This window comes from Arctopsyche grandis, chromosome 1 (genome assembly GCF_051622035.1).
Source record: "Arctopsyche grandis isolate Sample6627 chromosome 1, ASM5162203v2, whole genome shotgun sequence".
Taxonomy (NCBI): domain Eukaryota; kingdom Metazoa; phylum Arthropoda; class Insecta; order Trichoptera; family Hydropsychidae; genus Arctopsyche; species Arctopsyche grandis.
Genome location: NC_135355.1, coordinates 2,010,830 through 2,033,169, shown reverse-complemented (window position 1 = coordinate 2,033,169; position 22,340 = coordinate 2,010,830). Strand labels below are relative to the sequence as shown.

Sequence of the window (22,340 nt, the reverse complement as noted above, 5' to 3'; positions counted from 1 at the left end):
CCCCTTTTCAATGTCAATTTTATTTATTTAACTTTTTTTTTTACCATTATGGCATTACAGGAAGAACCTAATGCGCCACAATGGCCTACATAACAAAATAAAATAAGAGAGGGAGAAAACAAAAGATAAAATAAAAAATTAATAGATACAACAAAAAGCAAAAGCAAAAAATTAAGATACAAAAAAATGAAAAAGGTTTAATTTGAATGAAAAAGGGACAATTTGGAATGAAAAACCTTTATGTATCATGATAAATTTAATTCGGTTCATGCCTGTTCCTCTTGTTCCTGTTGTATCCTGCTCGCGCAAATTAAGTGAGGATGTACGACGGGGGGGGGGGGGGGGGAGACCCTTTTTTTACATACCTCCTTTTACGTTTCACTTACGATTACAATTCAGGAAAAAGTTTGCCTCTTATCCGATCGTTTTCATACTTTGCCATATTGCTCATTTTGGTCAACAATATAAGTAAATGGAGCCCCCGCCATTACGATAGAGATAAAATATCGTATAAGAAGCATTTCATGTCCAAAGATTTTTAATCTCGGTGACAGTTGGTAGTCATTAATTTTATACATATGTATATGGCGGTAGTAAAAAAAATATTGGTGTTTTTATTCAAAATAATAATTTTATATACAAATTATACAAGAGGTATGTTTAAAAAAAAAATTTAATCTTTCGACCGTTTGCCCGCGGCCGTCTTCTGTGGAAGCTTTGCGCGACAAGTCTGTAGCGCGGCTGTCTTCCATAGAATTTCTGAACTTTGCACGGGATTTCGAGCCTTATATGCGCCTATTTCAACCGTTTTAAGGTTCAAAATTGGTTGAATATATTACTGATAGTTAAATGCCATCTATTCCATTTGCTTAAAATGAATATATACCAGTCAACATTAGTTTTTTGTGGAACCATACTGAAACCTCGTTTATGTGACGTCACGTCTGTTGAACAATGGCGACGATACGTCTCAATTGTATGAAGAATGATTATTTGACAATTAAGCCAAAACTACGAGATATACTATGTATTTTATTGTTTAAAATAATACTTTATGTGTTAATTAACATATCTGGTTACTCGAGTAAATATTAAAATCTGTATTTAAGGTCGAAAACTCGATTGCCAAATTCGCGAAAAAGGTGCCGCGTACGGGGCTTGTTCGTTATATTTATTGCCGCGGGCAAACAGTTAAGATCTTTCGATTTTCGATCTTTGCCTTCCGATATTTACATTTTCGAGCGTTTCACTTTCGGTCCCCTGAGGTTGGGGTTGCCAGATGATAATTTGATAAAGGAGGGCAGATGGGTCTAAAAAGGAGGATTTTCTGTAAAAAAGGAAGACATTCAGAAATTAAACGATTTTTTTATATTATTTTACTTTATTTTAATCATATTTAGCCGAGCTGCCAATTTTGGAAAGAAATTCTTGGTTTTTTAACAAATAATTATAAAATCTTCACATGTCATGTTTTTGAAGTTGTATTGAGTAAGAATTAAAGATTTAACTGACAGCACACTTAGTCTATTCCTCTCTTTGCTCCACTGAGTATTAATCAGAAAAAACTCTTTCCACGTTTGCGTTATGTGCGCTTGTACAAAAATAAAACTCGCAAATCTTGATCAGTTCGATCATCTCATATGACTTATACATAAATTAATGCCATTTGTAATGAACGGTATTACGCGCGTCTTTATGCAGAGGGCGTGATATATCGTTATTCTTCCAAAGAGTCAAGTTAGGTGGAAACGTGGACTAACCTTGGGGTAGTTATATAAATGTATATAGTCGGGGAGGTTCCTGACTGCAAGTCGTGTGCGTTGATAACAGCTTCCTCGTCGGTCTCACGGCTGAGGTTTCTCCGGAAACAGCGTGAGGAATGCAGGGGAAGTTGGGCTGGAACTCAGGGGAGGGAGTGATGCTACACTCGACCTCGTGGCGGTTCTTCAGCACTGATGGCGGTGAATCTCTTGGCCCCGTCTCCCCCTGGAGACGTGCACAGGAGAGATCTTTCTTCGACGAGAGTTCGCGCCTATGAGGCTTTTTCTGGGTTGCCACTCGAAATAAAAGGCGAGTGTTGCCCTATGGGACGATGGGAAAACGTCGCGTTACACATTTTTATACATTTTGATCAATATTTTAACAGTGAAACATACGTATGTAGTCATATTATACATAATAATATGTAAATTAAACATCCTTATTCAGCTGTCACTTTGACACTTGGTTATAATATAACACGCTGTCCAGTTCACGCATTCGGCAAAGAATTTACGGAATCCGTGAACTGGGCAACGTGCTTGCATTTTTCACGCATTCGTCAATTCTCTTGCCGAATGCTTGTAATAGACAATTTCATGGATTCGGTGTAACATATATACCAATACCTATGTAACAACTTCTTCTTCTTGTTAATGCCTTGTCCGCATCCGGACGTTGGCGACCACCTCGTCGATTATTTGAATATATCCGCATCGGTCTTCAGTGGCTCGGAACAGCTCTTCGGCGCTCATATCGGTCCACATGCGCATGTTTCGAAGCCAAGATAACTTTTTCCTGCCAATCAATTTTTTTTCCTTCTATTTTCCCCATGGTTATCAAACGGAGAAATTCGTATTTTGGACCCCGTATCATGTGTCCGAGGTACTCCATCTTTCTCCGCTTGATGACAGAAACAAGTTCCCTGCCTCTCCCCATCATGCCGAGGACAGCTTCGTTTGATATCTTTTTGGTCCACGGAATCTTCAGCATACGCCTATAGACCCACCTCTCAAAAGCTTCAATGCGGCTGATCATCTTGGTTTTCAGAGTTCACGTCTCACATCCGTGTAGTAATACTGTCCAGACGTAGCTCTTCGCGAATCCCAACCGCGTATGAAGATTGAGATGCTTGTTTGTAAGCGCCGCCTTCATTTTTACAAATGCTGTTCTAGCCATCTCGATGCGGATTCTTAGATCTTCATCTGGGTCCATCTCTTCATTCAGCCAGATACCCAGGTATTTGAATCTTTTTACTCTTTCTATCACCTCTCCATCCAAGGTTAGATTCCCCGTGTCTGTTTGCATTCTATCTACTATCATAAATTTTGTCTTCTTTAGATTTATGCGCAGTCCTCTTCGATTGCTCTCTTGATGTACACGGTCTAGAGATCTTTGCAGGTCTGCTAAATTTTCAGCGACTAGTGCCGTGTCATCAGCATATCTTATACTGGTGATCGTCTCGCCGCCCACCTTGATGCCCTCCGCCTCTTGGAGAGCATCGTGGAAGATGGATTCGGTGTAGGTGTTAAAAAGAGTAGGTGATAGGATGTATCCTTGCCTGACGCCCCGTTCTGTAATGTAACAACTACCTACTGAAATAAAAATGGGAATAAACAAATTTCCGTAAATAATATAAACTGAATTGCTTAAAACAATTTTGATAGGACGATTCATTATCAACCTTCGATTTAAATTTACTTCATACTTTCAAAATAACATTTGATTATACTTCGACGATATAGTAAGATTTAAATACACAATTTTAAACAGTTTCCGAATATAAAACCTGTTCCTAATCTAGGCACATCCATGTAAATAAAAATATAGGATAGGGGCCCCTCCCCAAAATCCCGATTTACTAGTAACATTAATTGAAAATATTATGCATTTTTTTCAGGGACGTAATTTGGGAGGGGCATAGGGGGGCACTCGCCCCCCTAAATTAAGGAATAGTGTGAATTTAGAAAATATTATGAATTTAATGATTAATGAGATACTAAGGATCTATGAATGCTACGTTTATTTCTTATGTATGTTACTTTTGGGTAACTAATAAAATTATCACTGCTATGTGCTTTGAAAAAAAAAGATTTTATTATTTCGAAGCAAGTATATTTTGTTTTTTAAGTGGTATGCCTTGGGTAAAATTCTTAGAAATTGTTCATCCTATGGAGCGAATCGTTAGAAAGGTCCCCTTTACTTTATTTTGTCTCAAAAACAGATGTGTAACGTTTATTTTTCCGAAAGTTCGTATAATTTTTGTTTTCAAGAAAAGTTTTAAATTAATATTTTACTGAATCGATTCAATAAAAAATGATTTTATTTCTCGTATTTTTATTTTATTTGCAGACATCCATTCTCTCCCTAAACAACGAATGAGATGGATTTAAACTTCATGTGTAACGAATTCGGTCCAAAAAAAGTTTTAGTTATTTAATAAAATTGCTTTCTGACCAAAACCTTATCAAATTTAGTACATAAAGAATACAAATATAAATTTTCAGCTTGATACGTTCAGGGGTGTGGATGCGAACCGAAAATTTAAAGAATGTAGCCAAACTCCCAAAATGAGTACGCCAATATGGGAGTATTTTTTGCGTGAAACATCGGGAGAGTTTGCAAAATTCAATTGAACGTTTTTGAAATATGAAAACATGCAATTGAACTTTTTTTTTCTTATAAATTTGAAATACCGGTGATAGCACGGGGATCCCGGGATCGGAAATTCCCAGCACCGCAATCCCGGTGCTGAAATAACCTCCCGGGATTGGAAGCACTAATATACATATATAAAATAATAAAAAGACACACATTTTTCTATATTATGTAAACGTGATCAGTGATCGATTCCGAGTTCGAAATTTCGCATGATCACAAAACTTTATCTATTGTTATTACGTACATACATATGTACATAGATATAGTGAAAAGACAGTCGGTAGAAATTAAGTTAATTGATAGTTTATTAGTGACTCAGTTTGATGGTCGATTTTTGTTGACCATATTAAGATTTTTGGAAAAAAATTTTCGCCTACGGCGCTTTTTTGGCTTTTTACATAATATTTTTTATAATTATTTTTTTAAAAATAAGCTTATTTTTTTCATATGTTATAACTCAATAAGGTGTACAAAGAATATTTTCCATTTTTATTACGATATAAAAAAGATTTTTTGAAAAAAAATTCAATTTGACTAATCTTTGCCTGCCCCCCCCCCCCCCCGAGAAAAAGCTGAAATGACGTCTCTGATTGTTTTCTACCGAAAGTAAAAGCCGCTTTTATGTCGCATTATTTTATGATGCATTCTATTTACCTAGGACAAGGGTTAAAACGAAATATACAATGTAATTTATGGATCTATTTTGCTTTTGCCATTTTTCTTGTACATAAATTTGTTTATTCCCATTATTGCGTAGGGGTGGTTGGAGGATCCAAGTAAAAGGCCAACAGTCGTATCACAGCATTTATTGATGATTAAGAAGATACACGCACTGTCAGTGCTAAGTCCAGAATTGCATGATATCGCCTACGTACCGCCTTATAAAGGGTAGATCTCTCAGGACGCCTTATCTGTTTACCTGTTGTATAGTCACGTATTCGGATATGTATTTCCACGACATTGGGTCGCCCCGTACCGAATCTGAGAAATAACTAATAACGGTCATTGTTTAGCCTAAATGCACTTAGAGTCCAGATATAATCCTTGGAAGTAAGTGCGAGCACTTAGTTAACCCGATAACAGATATCCGTTGGTCAAGTGCAATTCGCTCAATCCGCGGCGTACGTAACACCATTTTTTGAAAATTTTATTTATTTTTTACCCTTGATTTTTAGCGTGATGGAAAGAAGAAAATGTTGTTATTTGGGGGGCGGGGGGGGGGTGGGGAAGACAAATTTTTTTAACCCTGGGTGGAACCTTTGATAACCCTTTGACCCCTGGCATGCACTAATTTCAGTCCCAGCCCGCCACTGCGTAAAAGAAGAAAAGGTTGTCAATGGCAGTGATAGGAGGTGGAGGTTGACTCATACGCCATTCGGTCATTCCATGTGGATCCGTCTCCTGAACGTGGTTTCTCCTCACGCGCTTCGTCTCGTTTCCGGTGCCCAATTCTTCCACTTCAGCTCCTTCGCATTGCTGTAATTATCATTTCATCACTACTTTCATCATATACTTTCAATCCATTTGCTACATACCAAATTTCCCTACATTTTACTGCTCTTTACGTTCGTTATCAAATTTCGTATCAAATTTCGACCAATGGCAAATCTCCACTCGTTACAGTTCTGCTTTGCATGCTAATTTCTCTTCTAATAGAATCATATTTCGAATATTCCTTATCGTCGGTCATTCCGAACTACACGTTGTCTGGAATTCAATTCACAATATGCACATACAATGAAAAATTCATTGATTTCGATTAACAGTTGTCGTTAACCCGTTGTCATTGATTTTTAAATGCTTTTTATGATTATACAATACATCTTATATCTATTTTAATAGCTACTGATCTACTGATCATTTTCTATTTTACAATTTTGAATTAATTTTGTTAGTAATCATATCATTCTAATGTTAATATGTACAGCATAATAGGAAAAAGAGCTCAAAAACCTATTTACAATCCTTATAAATGCTCATAATACATCTAATACATAATATTAATTAAAGACTCTCTAAAGTCGATGACCTAAAGCAGGTTGTGTTTAGGTAATCTGAGTGTTATACCTGAAGGGTATAGACATTTTGTTGTAATCACCGAGACTCTTCACAAGTGTGTTAGTGTATGGTTATTAGTGATTCTGTCTTAGAATCTACTGGTTAGGCAGTTAGTAATGTCTGTAACAAACGGAATATTATATATGGCATGCAGTTTTTTCAAGTTAGTATGTATATATATGAGTGTATTATAAATTATTTTTAGGGATTTATTTTGTATTACTTGGAGCTTGGAACTGGGTTAGTATTCGAGGCGTTATTCCATACAGGTGAAACATATGTTAATAATGGTAATATGAGCGCGCGATATAATTTTATTTTATTTTGAGTTGATAAAGAACTATGGCGATTAAATATTGGATATATTGAGGATATACCCCGCATCGCCTTGCATTTCGCTGCCTCTGCAAATTGAATAGATGGCATTCAACTCTCAGTAATATATTCAACCAATTTTGAACCTTAAAACAGTTGAAATAGGCGCATATAAGCCTCAAAATCCCGTGCAAAGTTCAGAAATTCTATGGAAGACAGCCGCGCTGCTACAGACTTGTCGCCCAAAGCTTCCATAGAAGACGGCCGCGGGCAAACGGTTAAGCTTACAGAAAATCTTGTATAATGTTCCAACAGGCATCAAACTGTTCGAAATGGACCTCCAATATTAGCGTTGAATATTTTCTCTGAACGAAAATTCTTCCATTGACTAATCAAAAAAAAAAATAGTACATATGCCGAGGAGTTGTTCAAGTTGATAGTGGAAGAAAAGAACGCTGTTTCTTATACTCCTGCTAGTTTTCAGATATTATTTAATTTATATAACGTGTTACCATTGGCAACTTTCCCCGCCTCTTAAGGATATTGCTCGGATCATTCCGAATCCGAAATATTCTGATCCGGTTGAGGAACTATACAAATTGAGATTGTAGATATTCTCATATTGTATCTTTTTCATTGGTGTATTTATTCATGTACATTCTTAGCCAACACCCTGGAATATATCTCCAATGTTGCTATCGGATCGGAAGCAGCAACCAAAGCTATCATAGGTTCTCTTTGAGGAGTCCGATTTGAATCAGTGTCGAGTACATACATATATGCAGTGCCATCACCGATCAAGAATTTCTGAATACTGAATAAGCTTTTGTCCGCCGGCATTGTATTTTTGAATTATCGGTGATGGATTGTTTTAAAGATAAGATTAAATTAAATAATAGCCTCTTTTTTTTGTATCAATGAGTATTGAATGTTTACTTGTTTTTTTTTTTATCCCCGAAGCCGTAGATAAATTGCACTCGATGATTTATATACAGTTTTAATGTATGTATTACTTTTAGCTGTAACATTATTTGAATATAATTTGATAACTATGTAGACCTCAGATTTTGATCCGAGAAATATCCTTTAACCGTTTGCCCGCAGCCGTCTTCTATGGAAGCTTTGCGCGACAAGTCTGTAGCGCGGCTGTCTTCCATAAAATTTCTGAACTTTGCACGGGATTTTGAGGCTTATATGCGCCTATTTCAACTGTTTTAAGGTTCAAAATTGGTTGAATATATTACTAAGTTGAATGCCATCTATTCAATTTGCTTAAAATGAATATATACCAGTCAAAAATTAGTTTTTTGTGGAACCATACTGAAACCTCGTCTATGTGACGTCACATCTTTATACAATTATTAAGAATGATTATTTGACAATTTATCCAAAACTATGGGATATATTATGTATTTTATTGTTCAAAATAATACTTTATGTGTTAATTAACATATCTGGTTACTTGAGTAAATATTAAAATCTGTAGTTAAGGTCGAAAACTCGATTGCCAAATTCTCGAAAAAGGTGCCGCATACAGGGCTTGTTCACTGTATTTATTGCCGCCGGCAAAGGGCTAATAATAATTAATTTTCATTTCAATTTCCTGAAATTAATTATGAGTATTTATGAAATTGTTAACATCTAGTACATATGTATATCAGTAGTTGCATGGTTGAAAAAATGGTTTTTGTAACTACAAATTGTAATATTAGATAGATGACATCATTCCCCGGAACATGAGACGTTCTATCTGTCGATGATGAGGCATTAACGTATCACATTGCTATTGATATCATTTTTTTTTTTTAATAAATCTTTTATTATAATTGCTATACTTACATGTATGATACTTCCTAAGTTTAACATTGTCTTTTTGTGCTTCTGATTACAATTGTTATTTATTTTCATTCCAGCTTTGAGATGGGTAAAAAAGGACGACGCCGTTTTGATCCTAATCAGAACGCAGGTCCGATAAGGGATAGTTTTGGGCAAGTTATAGAGCCGGAATCGTCACAAACTTCGACTAAAACCAAACCTAAAAAAGATTCTCGTCTGGCCAACAGTGATAAAGTAACAAGGAAAACGAGTATATCAAACAATTCCGATACAGGGAACGATACATTTAATAAGCAAGAAAAACACGATACAAGAAGGGAACGCGTGCCAAGGGAGCAATCGCCCTACTCGCAGCAAGACTACAATGATCCCGAAAGAAAACGACAAGCCACCGACAGAGCGAATGTATCAGATGCAAAGGATGAGGACAGACGTGATGCATCTGGAAGTGGATCTCAAAAATCAGGAAAGTCACACTCCGAGGGTAAGAATAAGCACGTTTCATCAGAAAATACAGCTCACAAATCAAAGAAAGATCAGACTTCCGATGACATTCGAAATCATCAAAAGGATATGCGAAATTCATCAGGAAGCAGGTCGCAGGTGTCGAGTAAGCCGGACTCGGATAATTGGAATGATTTCAAAAAATCAAGTGAATTCTCTAAGCATAAAAAGAGTTCGAGATGGGATTCCGGTGATCAGAAAGGGTCTCTCTGTCGCATTGAAGAAGTCAAAGGCGATTTATTTGACGTTGAAGACACATTTTCTCTTGCCCACTGCGTGGCTGAAGATTTACAGATGGGAGCCGGAATAGCTGTAGAGTTCCGGTGAGTATTACATACAAAAAAAACCCAGTTAATACATATTAACCGTTTGCCCGCGGCCGTCTTCTATGGAAGCTTTGAGCGACAAGTCTGTAGTGCGGCTGTCTTCCATAGAATTTCTGAACTTATATGCGCCTATTTCAACTGTTTTAAGGTTCAAAATTGGTTGAATATATTACTGAGAGTTGAATGCCATCTATTCAATTTGCTTAAAATTAATATATACCAGTCAAAATTAGTTTTTTGTGGAACCATACTGAAACCTCGTTTATATGACGTCACGTCTGTTGAACAATGGCGACCATACGTCTCAATTGTATGAAGAATGATTATTTGACACAATTAAGCCAAAATTACGAGATATATACATATATAGGATCCGGTTGTTAAGGATTCCAAGGGAAAAGCGCAGATTCAGTCAGATCTATTTATTATAACCATGTCGTCCGGCTTGTTCTCCAACAAGTGACCATAGCAACACGCATCTGGTCTCTCCCATGCATACCACACACGTTATCCCTAGCAGTTTGGCCAACCACACATACGGCTCGTTTAAAAATCATCCCTATATATATTATGTATTTTATTGTTTAAAATAATACTTTATGTGTTAATTAACATATCTGGTTACTTGAGTAAATATTAAAATCTGTATTTAAGGTCGAAAACTCGATTTCCAAATTCGCGAAAAAGGTGCCGCGTACAGGGCTTGTTCGCTATATTTATTGCCGCGGGCAAAGGATTTATGTGCAATTAATGACTTTTTTTTTTTTTAGTGAACGATTTAAGAAAACAGGATATCTCGCCAGTCTCGGCGTTAAAACAGGAGGAGTTGCTGTATTGCAGATCAAGGAACGCTTCATTTATTATTTGATAACGAAACGTAACAGCAAAGGAAAACCAACGCTTGGTTCGGTTACCCAATCTTTAATCAAAATGGCCACGCATGTTGAGAAGAATGATGTTAAACAAATTGCAATGCCGACGATTGGATGTGGACTTGACAAATTGGACTGGGGCGATGTTTTGGATAAAATACAAAGCGTATTTTCACACCTTGATGTCTATATCCGTATCTACCATTATGTGAAGGTAAATTTACATCGTAACTTTAATTAAAGGGTTAATGTGGGTGTGGATTTCACATGTTATTATTTGGACGAAACAAAAACTAAATGGTGCAAGTCAAATAATTCGTTTAACGAAATTAAAATAATTCCATATTGCACGAAAATAAAACTTACCGCATTAAAAAAGCACTCCGATGGCTTAAATACATATGTGGTCATTCTTTACGTGGAGTTATATCTCTGTCAGTTACATGTGGCGGTTGAGGTGAAGACCAAACACGTGCATTTTCAGTCATGTTGTTTATTAAGATGATACGTGCGGAGGCCTAGCGACCAACCGCGCGGAGCACAGGTCCAACTGCGACTAACCGTTATATCTCTGCCCCCTTTTCATTCCCTTCTCACAATCAGTCGTAACATACTCTTTCTCAGCCATAGCCCATACATCAGCCTTTCGTTCAATTCCAACCCTACATATATCTGTTATGAAATATTTAAAATTGAATTCATGTTTTTACTTGCAATGACTTGCACTGTTATGCTTTTAAACAGTCCGCACAATTAAACTTTTAGATTAATTTTTTTTTTGGGGTTTCAGAAGTAGTTAGCAGCACTTAACTATACATTCCGCACATATTTTTGACAAAGGTATTTTTTTAATTGAACCTCGCTAAAGTCGAACTAATCCATTTTATTCTGTTATTTGTAAGTAAACTTTAATAAATAAAACGTGTAGGTCTTCTATTTATTTATAATGCGCTGTTTTTTTTTTTTTTTGTGACATTTACGACATTAATAATTTCGGGATGTGTGCAAATTTTTCGACCTTAGCGGGGACAAGCATATGCTAATTTATAGACCATGAATTGTTATTGATTTGATTTTTGTTTCAGTCTGAATCTCCGAGAGACAAGTACCATAAATGTGCCATCGTGAACCATATGAAGGATGATTTAATCAATACAATATCGGGGACGGGAATCGTATATCTTTCAGACGCCAAAGAAATATCAGAACACATGATGCAGTTGAACGAAAAGCATTCGTTCCTTGATGAATTCAACCGAACTCCGAAACAACTCGGTAGCGTCGTCAGAACAGAAACTAGAGTAGGTGAAATAGCATACGGTTTGGTTTGCAAAAGAGGCGACAAAATTCTATACGATTGTTTGGAGGAAGGATGTTTACTGAATTTGCGAAAGATATTGGCCAAAGACGAATACCTCCATATTGGCATTCAGGCGCATCCGACCGATTCCATGATCACGAATTATGTCATCAATCTGTTTAAATACAATTTACCGAATCATATAAAGATATGGGTCTATTGGGGCAATCTCGTGCCAAACGAGTTCAACGAGTACCGCGAGTATTGATTTCCAAAGATGTCGAGTCGATGAGTGGCCCCGTTTACAGACGGGAAAAACCTTTTTGTTTATTGTATGCTTACATATGTGTCTCAAACCAAATTTTTTCACTTTGTTGTATTTGTATGCGAAATGTATGATATTTTTATAAAATATATTGATATCACATTAAAAAAGTAAAAATCATGTGTGTGTTTTGCTTACTGTCAGAGAATTAATGTATCTACAGAAATCAAAATGTGTAGAAAATCTAAATTATAGGAAATCCTAGAATTTGTTAACCATTTGAATGCTGACCAACACCGATTGGCTTTTTGCTAACAAATCCATGAGTGAAATACGCTGATCGGCGTTGTTTTTTGAGTATGTAAAAAATAAATAATAATACTACCCGCTAAGTAGGGATCCCAAATATTCGAATATCGAATAGTAAATCAAGAGCTATTCGAAAATTAAAAAAAAGGTAATTACATATGTACTAACCATAAATTACATTATATTTATATATGTAATATATTACAATTAATACAACATAATTTTAAGAAAATAAAAAAAACATGTAAAACTAAAATACACATAAAATATAAGATAAAAATTTATAAACTCCTTCTGCTGTTATTAAAGATGCACTATTTTTGCTTAATTCTTTGATTGCGGTTTCAACGGGAGTAAGAACATCAATCAAAATTTTCAAAGTATCAATTTCATTCTTAGAAACAGTATTGAAATTATATTCTTTTAGTGCTATTTTTACACTTTCGTAAACTTGAACCGTCTTATCATAGCCATTGAATTCCACCTCGTATTTACATCCAATAATAATTTCAATTTTTTATTTTCTTTTTTCATTATGATTTGTTCTTAAAATGTATATTTCGCCAGTGACTTCTTAAATATTCGTATTATTTTTCTGTTTTCTAAAATTTCGTATAGATTATTATCGATCAAAGTGATTTTCTTCGAACATTTCTGTATTTAATGAATAAAAATCCGTTTCTTCACATGTAGACATTTCATCTTCCTCATTATCTTCATTTTCATCACAATTATCCCCATTACCTATTTAATTTTCTTCATAATCGTCATCACTCTTTTCATATTGATTTTGTGTATTTATTTTATAAAAAAATATATACACGAATAATATTCGAATAACGAATGCCTAATAAATCAGACGAATAATTCGAATACTCAAATATTCGATTAGGATCCCAAATATTCGTCGACTTCAACTATTCGAATATCGAATAGTAAATCAAGAGCTATTCGAAAATTAAAAAAAAGGTTATTACATATATATGTACCAAGCATAAATTTGAATGAATCGCCATTGAATTCCACCTCGTTTTTACAGCCAATAATAATTTAATTTTTTTATTTTCTTTTTTCATTATGATTTCTTGTAAAAAATTATATTTCGCCAGTGACTTCTTAAATATTCGTATTATTTTTCTGATGTTTTCTAAAATTTCGTAGAGATTATTATCGATCGAAAAGTGATTTTCTTCACACATTTCTGTATTTAATGAATAAAAATCCATATCTTCACATGTAGACATTTCATCTTCTTCATTTTTATCACAATTATCCCCATTATATATTTCATTTTCTTCATAATCGTCATCACTCTTTTCGTGTTGATTTTGTATTTAGTTTATAAAAAAATATATACACGAATAATTGATGAATTATTCGAATAACGAATGACTGAAAAATCAGACGAATAATTCAAATACTCGAATATTCGATTGGGATCCCTAATCCTTTCCAGGTAGCAATGAAAAGTAAAAATACATTGAACATACGTCGTGTAACCCGTATCAATATTTATAGACTGGTTTACACTGGAATTTCTGAATTTATCAATGGAAATCCACAACTGCTCAGTATTTTAGATTGTGAGCATTACATTTTAACAACAATGAAGAAAATGAAACTAGTTTTGGGAAAATACATTCATTAATATACTTCTTTTGTTTATTTTATATTGTTGTAAGATATATTAGAGTATAAACACACCTTTAGAAAACTTGAAATCCTCAGCGGTAGTTATCCAGGGTTTGTTTGGATTAGTTACAATTTTTTTATACCTGCTTTCTATTGGATTTCTAAATAATTCTAGTTTAGGCGGGCTTTCAACAGAAAAGACATCAGCATTCAAAGGGTTAAGCTGGCATTGGATTTAAGTGATGAAGAAATGACACATCTTGAGAATTCAGCAAATGGATAATTTCTCATAGTAATTGATGGTCACGTTCGCTCGACCTTTCAACTCTTGGTTCCTCTCTGTAAGGATATCTGAGGGTCTTCGAGCAGCTTGTTCAAGTAATAGTCCCAATGGAAGGGGCCTGACATTGCGCAAGACTTGAAATTGACATCTTCTATACAAAATCAGATGAATTAACCAGTAACATCATTGAATTTGATTATATTTAGTTAACAAAGTAAAGAATTATTGACTTCTTAGACCTACGTAACTGATAGCCCACATTTGTTTCTAATATGTGTTGTCATTGCTGATGTATGCTTTATAATAATTGTTGATAATATATAAACTCTTTGTATCGAAATATGGGTTGAAATAAGACCAATAAATATGAAAATTATATTATCGACAGTAATTTTATATTCATAATGCCTATAATTATACAATTAATAAAAAAGTAAAATCTTTTATTCCGTTTTAATTTTTTTACATTCAATTTGGTCTTCATCGTCAATTTTCCTCTTCTCGTTAGAACTGTCAATATTCGAGAGCAACTCTTCAACAACGTCCAATTTTTCTAAATGGCAAACGTCCGTTTTTTTCTTATCTTCTGAAACCTCTAAATGGTAGTCGTTGTTTTGAGCCTGCGCTTCGCTGGACGTATCTTGCTTGAGGAGTTCTCTGAGCGCCATTGTTGCGTATGTCGACGCCGAAAGATTGAACTCCAATATCAAAGCTTTAAATTTCCCATCTACAAAATAAACACCTTACTTTTAAAGACACGTATAACATTACTCAACGTACAAATTGAACAATTAACAAACCAGGCACATTCTTGACGGTATCCCGACGGCGCAGTTCGTCCAAATCCGACGATATCAAATCTGCAACGGGATCAGAATACCGCATAAACTTCCAAGACAGATTCTCCGGCTTTTTAACCAAATGTCTGTAAGTTCCGCTCAAACTGTAACTCCTAGAAATTAAAATCTTTTTTAACACACAGGCGCACAATATTACAGATCAAAACATTATTTATCTAGTATGTATTTACTTATTCTTCTGTTTCAATTGCAATGTGAGTCCGTCTTCTACGAGCAATTGCTCGTAGTATTCTTTCATGTTTGACGGATATTCAATATTAAATCCGGGCAGCGGCATTACGATATCTAAAATTGTATAATTGCCTGAACTTACATCTTCCTCGGTCAACATTTTAACCTGTAAGTTTTTAATCGCCGATGCACTGTTGTGTACGACTTCATCAGTGTTTTCTTTCATTTCGATTTGCGGCGACGTTTCAGCGTTATCTTTCAGCGACTCTTCATCTTCATCCTCGTATTTGATCACATCATCTATGGTAAAATTTATATTTTATTACATATTGGTATTTGGAGGACTGAGCATCGCTCAGTCCTCCTCAGAGGTTGAAGGCAACTTCCTCAGAGGTTGAAGGCATACAAATAGCTACCTAGGTAATCAACCCTTAACCACCTTCATCAGGCCATGTATGCAAGTACCTATGCCCGTATCTTAGTCACAGGATGACAAATCCCGTCACGCCAGGATACGTTAAATTAGTTAAACCATTCACCCCCATGACTTAATCGCCCTCAATCCGCTAACCCACGACCAACATATTTTTTTGTAACATTGTAATTTTTCCTTTTTCTTTGTATCGTTATCACTAAGGGAGGGGTACTTTAGGTGCCCTACGACATGGTCGAGTTTGGGGTGATCCTCTGAATTGGGACTAATTCGACCATGTTAGATGCGATTACTTCACTCCCTTCCCGCCCGTCATATTAAATAGTTATGTTTACAAAAATACTGTCGTTTAACTCCAATCACCCCCCATAATAATTTGTATTTGAATCCATTCATATATAATATTTACATTAGTATTCAAACGAGATATGATGAATTGTACCGGCAACATCGTTGACTTCTTCAGGCAGATCTGCAGAATTTAGCAGTACTAGATCTCCGACGTGGCTTTTGAAGCCGAACCTTCTCAGCCTCTCCGAAACACATTTGTTCCATATTAAAGATTGGTACGAGTGAATGTATAGTAATCTTGTATTACGAGGTATCTGAAATAAGTAGTATAATTAGCTTGATAAATCCCTTCAATGTCATAATTGAGTATTGAGTATTTAATAATTAATTACACGCACTTTATTAAGGGCGCTTACGAAGTTTTTCGGCGAACCATTAATTTCTTCCTTTTTAATTGCCGCTAAGAGTTTGATTTCTAGTGAAGTGTGTGAATTTAATCCTTGTAAGGCATCTTGAGCATTTTCAGTCTCTTTATATATTTTGAGGTACTTATAGAAAGGTCCTTGAGGTGTTAGAATCAATTTAACAGCCTAAAAGTGTAATGAATTTAGACTTTAAATAACTTTGAAAGAAAAAAACCACATTAAATATTTGTATAAAAATTAAAACCTCTTCAAAATTCCCTTGCAAGAGACGTTTACCGATTGCGGACGTGGGAATATCAGCTCTACTTCCGAACCTCTGTAAGCCGTAATAATTGATAAAGCCATTGTCTCTCAGGCTTTCCACGGCGCTTTGGACGACTTCATCAGTCGCTGTCACATTACGTAGTGCTATTTTAAACCTGAACAAAACATTTGTATGTTAACACAACATCATATTTCGGTACTTTTCTGTTATCGCGGGTCAAAATCATTTTTTTTCATTCAATAAAATGAACGTCAAATTGTGCAACGAGGAATTACGCATGAACAAAAACAACCGTCGACTAGAATAATTGCATGCGAAAAGTTTGCGCCGAGGCCTTGAACCGACAGCAGTCAAAACAGAAGATCGGCGAAGGGTTGATCATCGAAATCGACGAGAGCTTGTTCACCGAGCGCAAGAACTATGTCAGCCGAGTGCTTCCACCACAGTGGATCTTCTGTAGACTATGGCAGGAGATGCACGAGTGTTTTTGGTCAAAGTGCCCGATCGCAGTGCAAAAACGTTGACCGAAGAATTGGAAAAAGCAGGATTTCACCATCTTTAAGTGAATCATAGATATAATATTGTCGACATGCACACGTCAAGAGAATATAGGGATCAGCCAGAGAAATGTTATAATAATAGAAGTGGCTTTAGGCGTCATATTGGAGTGTGTCCACCGACATACTTAATTAATTTCCTCCACAATCGTGTTCGGTGTTCGATGTATGTCTGATAAACATGTTTCTGAGATGTGGAAGTGCATGGTTAAAAATTGCACAATGCATTCAAATGCACACAACAAACAACATGGAATACATTTTCATAAGTAAGTTAATCATTTAAGTAACATATTATTCCATTAAAATCGTATTCTGACAGTTTGTATAGTTGAACACGTGGAGTGGAACATGACAAATTAATCCATGCACTGAACCAAACTGGGATAGATGCAAAGGATATCGCCCTTTTGAAGAACCTATATTGGAACCAATCTGCTGTCGTGAAGGTTGAAGACTTGGAAACCGCAAAAGTAGAAATTAGTCGAGGGATACGGCAGGGATGTGTATTGTCGCTCATGCTCTTCAATCTGTATTCGGAAATGGTGTTCAACCAGGTGGTTATATAAATAATATCCGTTTCGCTGATGATACGGCAATATTGACTGAGAGTGCCGAGGACCTGCAATCGTTATTGATCGCAATTGATCATTCATGTCAAAAATGGGGTCTGTCTATTAATATCAACAAGACAAAATCAATGGTCACATGTAAAGAAAAGACGGATCCATTAAACCTGAGTGTGCGCGGACAAATGATTGAACAGGTCGAACAATACAAATACCTAGGAGCAATGATCAATACGGACGTCAGTTCCGAAATGGAGATAAGAAAAAGGATCGAAATAGCAATAAATGCCTTCGGCAACATGAAAAATGTTTTGTGTTGTCGAAGGTTGTCTATGAAATTGCGCTTAAGAGTCGTGCACTCCTATGTTTGGTCGGTGTTGCTGTACGGATGCGAAACGTGGACGCTGTTAGTGGCATCCATGAACAGGATAGAGTCCTTTGAAATGTGGTGTTACCGGAGGATGCTAAAGATCTCGTGGAAGGAGCATGTAGGAAACGAAACAGTCCTCCAGCTTCTTCATAAAAACAGAGAGCTTCTTGACACGGTGAAGCGCCGTAAGATGGAATACTTTGGCCACATTATTCGCGGCCTCATATATCGCCTTCTACAAACAATCATAGAAGGGAAAATAGAAGGCAAACGGTGGCTTGGGAGAAAGAAGCTCTCTTGGCTCCGGAACATCAGGTCATGGATGGGACTCGGTCTCGAAAAGTTATTTCGGCTAGCCCATGATAGGGAAGAATTCGCACGGGCCATAAACGATGTCTGCCCATGGTAGTCGCCTACGTCCGAATACGGATTCGGCATTAGAAGAAGAAGATAGTGTCATAGCGACCGCCGGCATTCTTCATACAATTTCAGGGGTGGCACCAGACACATGTAAAAATACTTTTAAATAAATGTAAAAACATTCCTATGGATGACACCGTATACTCAATTATATTCATAACATCAGAGAGATGTAGCAAGAATAGAGGGGCCCTTACGAATAAATAATTATTGTCAATTTTACGCGGTACGTTTCTATAAATACGCTACATCGCACGGAATACAACCGGATCAATTTACTTATAAAAATATATCCCATGTTGCTTATTTTACTGATGCTTACCCATCTTGCGAGTAATATAAACAAACAGAGAAGTTTTTATCAGACATACGTCGAGCACCAAGCATGAAATACGACGGATGCTAAAATTATTTAGGATTGTCTGTGGACAATCGTCACTTGACAACAATATGACGCCTAAAGCCACTTCTATTAATATAACATTTCTCTGGTCACACGCCAGAACTGAGACCGCATATTAAAGTAAAAACGTGAAGGTAGATCGCATACTAAAGTAAATATGTGAAGGTAGACCGCATACTAATGTGGTACCAAACGTATATTCTATTATCTGTATCAAAATAAAAACGTATTACATATTCTATTATCAAAAAAGGACTTTTATTTCTGTATTGAGCATGTGATGACCCTGATTCTAGTCTGTGCGTGTATTAGTTTCTGCCCACTTTCTAACATAGCCACTTCTATTATTGTTACATTTCTCTGGGATCAGCTAAATGGCGCAACAAACGACACCAAGAACAGCATGTCATCATTTGGAGTCATACTAGGACGAATTCGAAAACAACGACGACGTATTCGACTCACTTTTGAATTGTATAAAAGTGTTATGGCTTCCATCATGTCATTTATATATGTATATTAATGTAGTGTTGGGATTAAACGAAAGGCTGATGTATGGGCTATGGCTGTGAAAGGGTATGTTACGACCGATCGTAGGGGTGGGATGAAAAAGTGGCATAGGGCGCGAAAGGACCGCTATTTTACAGTTAGTAGAAGTTAACCTTCCACTGGGGGCGGTTGGTCGTTAAACCACCGCGTGGTGTCGTTTTAATAAACAACATGACTGAAAACGCACGTGTTTGATCTTCAATTCCACCGCCACATCCCATCGTGGTCCTGAATAGCGTCATCTATTCAGGAATTCCACCCACATTAATAAATGCTTTTTTATTAAGAAATGAAAAAAAATTAAACCAGCAATAGCAGTAGAGTACCATAATTTCACATTTATAAAGTGAATAAAAAAGCTCATTTGCCTGTTTCCTTTGAGATCGCCAAGTTTTAAATTGTGATTTTTGAATTCAAAATTTCCGACGGTTATGTTGTGGATCGCTCGACACCGGTTGATAATTTTAATAGGATCCACTTTTTTTATGCTGATCCATTGCGAAGTTTTCCCACGTCTGTCTTTGGTGCCGCAGTAACCGAAGAAGGCAGGCTTTATGCTGAAATAAAAAAAATGTTGCGATTATAAACAACAACGGTTAGAGAACACAATGTATAAAAACGTTTATAATCTTACTGTTTCATATTCAAGCGTTCTGCTACGAGGCTCACGGCTTCCATCGTATCGCAGTTTTCTTTATACAAAATAAAGTGTACATAGTCTCCATTCCACGTCCACTTTTCCCGAGTGTCTGTACGAGCTAGACAAAAACAGTTGTATATTAATTACTTTATTACATAAAGATGATTGTTTACTTGTCTACTATTCAAATTATCCCTAATTCTGAAACTTTTTAAGTCATAGAATTTCTGAACTTTGCACGGGATTTTGAGCCTTATATGCGCCTATTTCAACTGTTTCAAGGTTCAAAATTGGTTGAATATATTACTGAGAGTTGAATGCCGTCTATTCAATTTGCTTAAAATGAATATATACCAGTCAAAATTAGTGGTTTTGTGGAACCATACTGAAACCTAGTTTATGTGACGTCACGTCTGTTGAACAATGGTGACGATACGTCTCAATTGTATGAAGAATGATTATTTGACAATTAAGCCAAAACTACGAGATATATTATGTATTTCATTGTTTAAAATAATACTCTATGTAATTAATTAACATATCTGGTTACTTGAGTAAATATTAAAATCTGTATTTAAGGTCGAAAACTCGATTGCCAAATTCGCGAAAAAGGTGCCGCGTATAGGGTTTGTTCTCTATATTCATTGCCGTGGGCAAAGGGTTAACATATATGGTCAAATTTGTAAATTTGCAGCATTTTATACAATTCAGCGAAATTCAAGATTGCTGAAAGCTCGAGATTTGTGAGAAAATGGGTAAGGTTGCCAATTTGTTGGCACAAATCGACCTGGAGTCACAAATCTACGGTCTAGCCAGCAGAAACCAGTGGGATTGGAACCCGTGACTACTTTCTTCAAAGTGGTCACGGGTTCCAATTAATGGTTGTTAAGTTATGTTACCTTCTTTAGAGTATGTAGTAAATACGATGAATTTCTTATTGTCTAATGTGACTGTGGAGCCGATGATTTTCTTTCCGAATGCTTTTTTAACGGAGTCGTGAATTTTAGTCCTTTGGTCTTTTTGCATTTCAGTAACGTCTATCTATAACGTATAAGATTATATTAATATTGGATTTTGCCAAAACGGTCTATGTATGTGATTGAAATACAAACTATGAATATTACTTCAACTTTTTGAGGCGTCTGCGGTTTAGCTAAGGCCACTGCGTTAATTTTATCCCACATTTCCACGGATAATATTTCAGTGTTGTATTTACTGAGAACGTTCAACTCCTCGTCCTCTTCTTGATTTTTGTCTTGATTCGTCGGTATGGGAGGAGATAAGTCTGTCAATTTGGTTATGTCGCCATTGGGCGCAATCTCGCTGACGTGAAAGTCGGAATACCTGAAGAGTCAACGAGAGTACTTATAGAGATGGTGATGATTTTGATCGAAATGGGGCGAATACGGACCTGCACTTGATGAGGCCGTGGAAACCGGCTTCAGCTCGAATGTATTCGGTGATTCCGACGTCGGTTTCGGGCAGACGCCGACCCGGGGTGCCGCTCCGGTCGCCCGCTCTGTCTCCGCCTCGGCCTCCCCCTCCCCCTCCCCCTCCCCCTCGGCCTCCGCCCCCTCCGCGGGGTCTTCGCCCTCTTCCATAACCTCTACCTCCGCGCCAACCCATGCTTGCACGCTGTCAAACGAGACAACAATTCACCGGTACAACCTCGTCGTTACAACGCGCTTCGTCGCCATTGTTGTGACATTTTCGTTCACAATCTACAACTGTCATTGGCCATATTGCGTGCTTACACACCGGTCATATTATATTGTAGTCTAAACTAGATTAATATATCGTCCTACGTCACTGAAAGTGTCAATGCCGAAAAATATTGATTAATTGGATCGTCTTCTTCTTCTTAATGTCATCAGGAAGTTGGCAACTACTTCGTGGATTATTTGCAGAAATCCGCATCGGTCTTCAGCGGGTCGGAGCAGTTTTCAACTTCCGAAGCCAAGACAACTTCATCTTGCCAATCCATTTTCTACCGTCTATTTTTCCCATAGTTATCAAACGGGGAAATTCGTATTTCGGACCCTGTATCATGTGGTACTCCATCTTTCTCCACTTGATGACAGTGTGGTAGCCCCGAGGTACTGACCGTAAAACTATCGTTTGGCCAGTGTTTCACATTCACTTCCTTTCCAGCTGCCGAAATAAACAGCTGTGCATTACCAACACATTTGCCTCACTCGCCCTACTCCCATAACAGTGTAGGGATATAGCACGACTTGTACCATACGAAACTAGGTCGATGATATCACC

The 22,340-nt window shown here is 36.5% G+C and overlaps 3 protein-coding genes and 1 long non-coding RNA gene across 5 annotated transcripts in view; 2 read left to right on the top strand and 2 right to left on the bottom strand.

Annotated features, from left to right (window-relative positions):
• LOC143922763 (uncharacterized) overlaps positions 1-22,340 on the top strand; it is a 33,275-nt gene that overhangs the window by 4,749 nt on the left and 6,186 nt on the right. The gene's annotated exons all lie outside the window — the stretch shown is intronic.
• Positions 1,389-10,888, bottom strand: LOC143919271 (uncharacterized). Its single transcript, XM_077441505.1, has 2 exons — positions 10,697-10,888; positions 1,389-3,332 (listed from the first exon to the last, which is right to left on the bottom strand). The coding sequence occupies exon 2, from the start codon at positions 2,794-2,796 to the stop codon at positions 2,482-2,484; it is 315 nt and encodes a 104-aa protein (XP_077297631.1). The 5' UTR covers positions 2,797-3,332; positions 10,697-10,888; the 3' UTR covers positions 1,389-2,481.
• LOC143919268 (uncharacterized) lies at positions 5,625-12,337 on the top strand. Its single transcript, XM_077441491.1, has 4 exons — positions 5,625-5,897; positions 8,706-9,455; positions 10,229-10,544; positions 11,416-12,337. The coding sequence occupies exons 1-4, from the start codon at positions 5,806-5,808 to the stop codon at positions 11,896-11,898; spliced, it is 1,641 nt and encodes a 546-aa protein (XP_077297617.1). The 5' UTR covers positions 5,625-5,805; the 3' UTR covers positions 11,899-12,337.
• Pus7 (pseudouridine synthase 7) lies at positions 13,282-21,751 on the bottom strand. Of its 2 annotated transcripts, XM_077445712.1 has the most exons (12): positions 21,683-21,737; positions 21,484-21,607; positions 21,197-21,416; positions 20,972-21,113; positions 20,067-20,190; positions 19,801-19,989; positions 16,544-16,718; positions 16,273-16,464; positions 16,026-16,188; positions 15,150-15,450; positions 14,920-15,071; positions 13,282-14,846 (listed from the first exon to the last, which is right to left on the bottom strand). In XM_077445712.1, the coding sequence occupies exons 1-12, from the start codon at positions 21,696-21,698 to the stop codon at positions 14,563-14,565; spliced, it is 2,082 nt and encodes a 693-aa protein (XP_077301838.1). In that variant the 5' UTR covers positions 21,699-21,737; the 3' UTR covers positions 13,282-14,562. The 2 variants fall into 2 exon arrangements, with proteins under 2 accessions (XP_077301838.1, XP_077301829.1); XM_077445703.1 differs by having other exon boundaries at positions 21,484-21,751.